At 37.9% G+C, this 3764-nt stretch overlaps 1 protein-coding gene across 2 annotated transcripts; it reads left to right on the top strand.

Moving 5' to 3' along the window:
• The first annotated feature begins 1602 nt into the window (after positions 1-1602).
• Positions 1603-3169, top strand: LOC141721540 (caffeic acid 3-O-methyltransferase-like). Of its 2 annotated transcripts, none has more exons than XM_074524486.1 (4): positions 1603-2045; positions 2132-2445; positions 2554-2618; positions 2725-3169. In XM_074524486.1, the coding sequence occupies exons 1-4, from the start codon at positions 1642-1644 to the stop codon at positions 3043-3045; spliced, it is 1104 nt and encodes a 367-aa protein (XP_074380587.1). In that variant the 5' UTR covers positions 1603-1641; the 3' UTR covers positions 3046-3169. The 2 variants fall into 2 exon arrangements, with proteins under 2 accessions (XP_074380587.1, XP_074380588.1); XM_074524487.1 differs by having other exon boundaries at positions 1606-2045; positions 2749-3169.
• Positions 3170-3764: the final 595 nt, after the last annotated feature.

Here is a 3764-nt window from a genome sequence, read left to right as displayed (position 1 = left end):
TACAACGAGTTAGATAAACAATTTAGAATATAGTTCCGACAGATGTAGTCGGAGGGCTTCCAAGCATCAGCAGCATACACAGTCTGCATGTTACTCTCAGCAGTGAGCAACGGTGGTTCTTCCTTAAGGAAGCGATCCATATGTAACGTGGTCGGATAAAAGTGCATCTTTTGTTGCCAATGTTTGAAGTTCGTTCCGTTGAACTTCTCAGATTTTTCAGCATATGCAGCAGACACAGTTGGCATAACAGGTGCAGCAGGCACCACAGGTGGAACAGATGGTACGTGCGTCTATACTATAGGTGTATGCACACCAGTAGGCACCGCAGGTATGATCGGAGGAGTGAATCCCGCCGTCTGTCCAAGAGGAACACTAAAATGTCCAATGCAGTGTGTCCCACAGGCACATGTCCCGAAGGCACATGTCCAACAGGCGTTTGACCCCCATCAGACCGTATGATCTGTGCGTTAGGGTTAATCAGCTGCTGGTGAACCCCATCAGATCCAGTGATCTGTGCGTTGGGATCAGCCGTCATGTTCATCGGATTGTTCACAGTTTGGTTCTCCATCGATCTGTTACTCAACAAAACAAGCAGATACAGATGTATAAGTCACAGATGTATAAAATAAATAGCTTTAAGATTGTGAATACAATATGCGATTAATACATAAAATTAAAAAAATGTGTGCGAATAACAGTGTGCAAGTATAACTGTGTAAACCAGAAAAATAAACGAAAGAGATAAGGATATGAGAGGGTTCTCGAGTCCAGTTGAAAGGAACTGTCTCCTTAAAGCTATTTCGCCTCTCACCGTATATGCGAGTCGATGACCTCCCAGGATAAAACTAGATACTAGTATAATCGATAGATCGAATATACTCTCAGCGAAATTGAACTAAGCCCGAGAACTATCACCAGAATATTGGAAAAATTTAAGACTAAAGAGACCGAGAATGAAAGAGATGACTCTTATTTCCTCGATTTAATAAAACTGATGCCCTAAGACTCTATTTATAAAGAGAGGCTTGAAAGGACTTGTTTATCTTTTCGACGTGGTACATGGTATTTATAAGAAAACCTAAGGAATAGGTTTGTGCTACTCTCGATGTGGTATAGAACCACTTTTCCTATTAAAAGGTAAAACTTTGGAACATCAATTCTCATTCTCCTTTTACTCATTTTGAGCCTGTGAATATGCGTTGGAATCCCCTCGAAAAGGAGAATATGTTCCAATAAATACACACCACTAACACATAATGTGTCTCTCTCATATAGACTCTCAAAATGATTCACAAATTAGTCTAAAATACTAAGTTTGTCCAACAGAATATTCCTAAATTAACCAACAGAATATATTCTACAGGGGGGACTTTCTTCATGCAAAGAAGAAATACTTTCAAAGAAGTACAAATTTTGTCTACCATCATATATTCAATCTTTTTCACACATAAAAGGTTGGTCTAATAAGAACCAACTTCAGATATCACGAAAGAGTGCCGGAAGTCATCTTTAAGCGCCTTAATCAAAATGGTTGGTTTAATAATAAAGTAAAATTTAATAACCTAACAAGAAAGAAAGTGTGCAACAAACCATCTTATAAAAGTACGTCCTATAGTCACACTCATCCAATGAAATCAAGCAATGGCGCATATCAAGAGTACTGCATCTGAAGCAGAAGAAGCTTGTTTGTTTGCATTGCAACTCGCAACTACTTCTGTACTTCCCATGACTCTGAAAGTGGCCATTGAGCTTGACCTTTTGGAGATCATTGCTAATGCTGGTCCGGGAGCGTACGTAACTCCCAATGAGCTAGCCTCCATGCTGCCCACATCAAACCTTGATGCAGCGCTTATGCTCGACCGTATACTCAGAATCCTGGCTAGCTACTTGGTTCTCAAATGTAAGCTTGTTGAGCTACCTAACGGTCTCCAATTGCGGAGCTATGGATTAATGCCAGTCTGCAAATATTTGACTAAAAATAAAGACGGCGTCTCCATGGCACCTCTTTTGCTCCTGGCTAATGACAAGATTATGTGGGAGAGCTGGTAATGTATTCTGTTCTCTTCTATTTACATTAAAAACTCTTGCATTGTCGTGAATTTATCATGATGACTAGTCTATTTATATACAGGTACTACTTGAAAGATGCTGTTCTTGATGGCGGACTTCCATTTAACAAGGCCTTTGGAATGAACATATATGATTATACTGGCACAGACTCTCGATTCAACTTGATCTTTAACCAAGCTATGAAAGATCATTCTACTATTATCATGAATAAGATCCTCGAAAATTACAATGGTTTCGAAGGTCTTACGTCTTTAGTTGACGTCGGTGGTGGTACAGGAGCTTCCCTTCATGCAATCATCTCCAAGTATCCTACTATTAGAGGGATCAACTTCGATCTTCCCCACGTTGTCAAAGATACCCCATCTAATAGTAATGGTACATATTTTGTATAATATAACTAAAGAAACTACGGTAATTTATAGCTCTTTCCACACATTTCTTTTTAGTTCACTGCACAAAATTTAGTAATATGTGCGTGTGTAGGTGTGGAACATGTTGGAGGGGACATGTTTACTAGCTTGCCAAAGGGAGATGCTATATTCTTGAAGGTTTGTAATGTGTTTACATATCAGTGTGTGTCGCGCAATTTCTGATAATTAACTAACACTTGAATTCTCTCCTTTTCTTTTTTACTAATTTAAATTTATCCGCTAGTTCATGACTTTGGAATCTCTGCAGTGGATATGTCATAACTGGAGTGATGAAGAGTGTTTAAGATTCTTGACAAATTGTTACCAAGCACTCGCGGATGAGGGAAAGGTAGTTGTTGCAGAGTCCATTCTTCCGGAGCAACCTGAAACCTCACTTGTTACTAAGACTGTCCTTCATTTTGACGCCTATATGTTGATAGATATTCCTGGAGGAAGAGAAAGGACTGAAAAAGAGTTTGATGCATTAGCTAAACGTGCCGGATTTAAACGTTTCAACAAGCTGTGCTGTGCTTTTAATATTTGGATTATGGAATTTTGCAAGTAAGAGAGCTTTATGTGTAAAGTAAGCTCTTCGATTGAGATGTATTGCAGTTGTAATATTTCGATCGATTTATCCTGCCAATAAAATAAGAAATTCCGTTGTTTTCTGTTCAACTATGCCTAAAATAACACAAGATTTGCTCCTAAACAATCACCAGATGTTTATTTCTAAAACATAATAAAACCGGAGTGCTTCTGTATAACTACTATTACATACATGACAAGCGAAGAAAATTACAGTTTCCGTTGTGTAAGCCTGTTGTCTTCCATCAAGAATCAACTTCCGGTGACGGAGTACAAAATTTCTGGAGACCATGATGACAAGGGTGCTGTGTGCTTGAATACAATGGAACCAAAGCAGCTTGCGAGGGAGCTCAGAAATTGTTACATGTCCTTGCCAAAATGCTGGTTTCGAATCACAAGCAATTTTATGTAGACATAAACTGAACGCTATCCATAATTTATTGTCGTCAAAAAATGAAATATATATGCATGTGACAAAAATAATATTTTTTCTCGATGTTGTGTCTTAAGATATTAAAGAACGCTCTAATTTAATCTTATAATATAATATTCATACTTATAGTTGAAACTGTGCTGATTAAACGCCATGCAAACAAGTAGATATCATATATATATATATATATATATATATATATATATTCAAGTTCGAAAACTTTATAGTTGAAACTTTGCCCGATTAAATGCCACGTGAACAAGTAG

The sequence above is a fragment of the Apium graveolens genome, chromosome 4, assembly GCF_009905375.1.
Source record: "Apium graveolens cultivar Ventura chromosome 4, ASM990537v1, whole genome shotgun sequence".
In the NCBI taxonomy this organism is placed as follows: Eukaryota; Viridiplantae; Streptophyta; class Magnoliopsida; order Apiales; family Apiaceae; genus Apium; species Apium graveolens.
Note: the sequence above shows the minus strand (reverse complement) of the source record. Positions and strands in the feature narration are given on the sequence as shown.

Coding starts and splice junctions, on each gene's coding strand:
- LOC141721540 (XM_074524486.1), top strand. CDS start 1,642: ATGGCGCATATCAAGAGTACTGCATCTGAAGCAGAAGAAGCTTGTTTG. Junction 2,446..2,553: donor TACCCCATCTAATAGTAATG/GTACATATTTTG, acceptor GTGCGTGTGTAG/GTGTGGAACATGTTGGAGGG. Junction 2,619..2,724: donor GAGATGCTATATTCTTGAAG/GTTTGTAATGTG, acceptor TTTATCCGCTAG/TTCATGACTTTGGAATCTCT.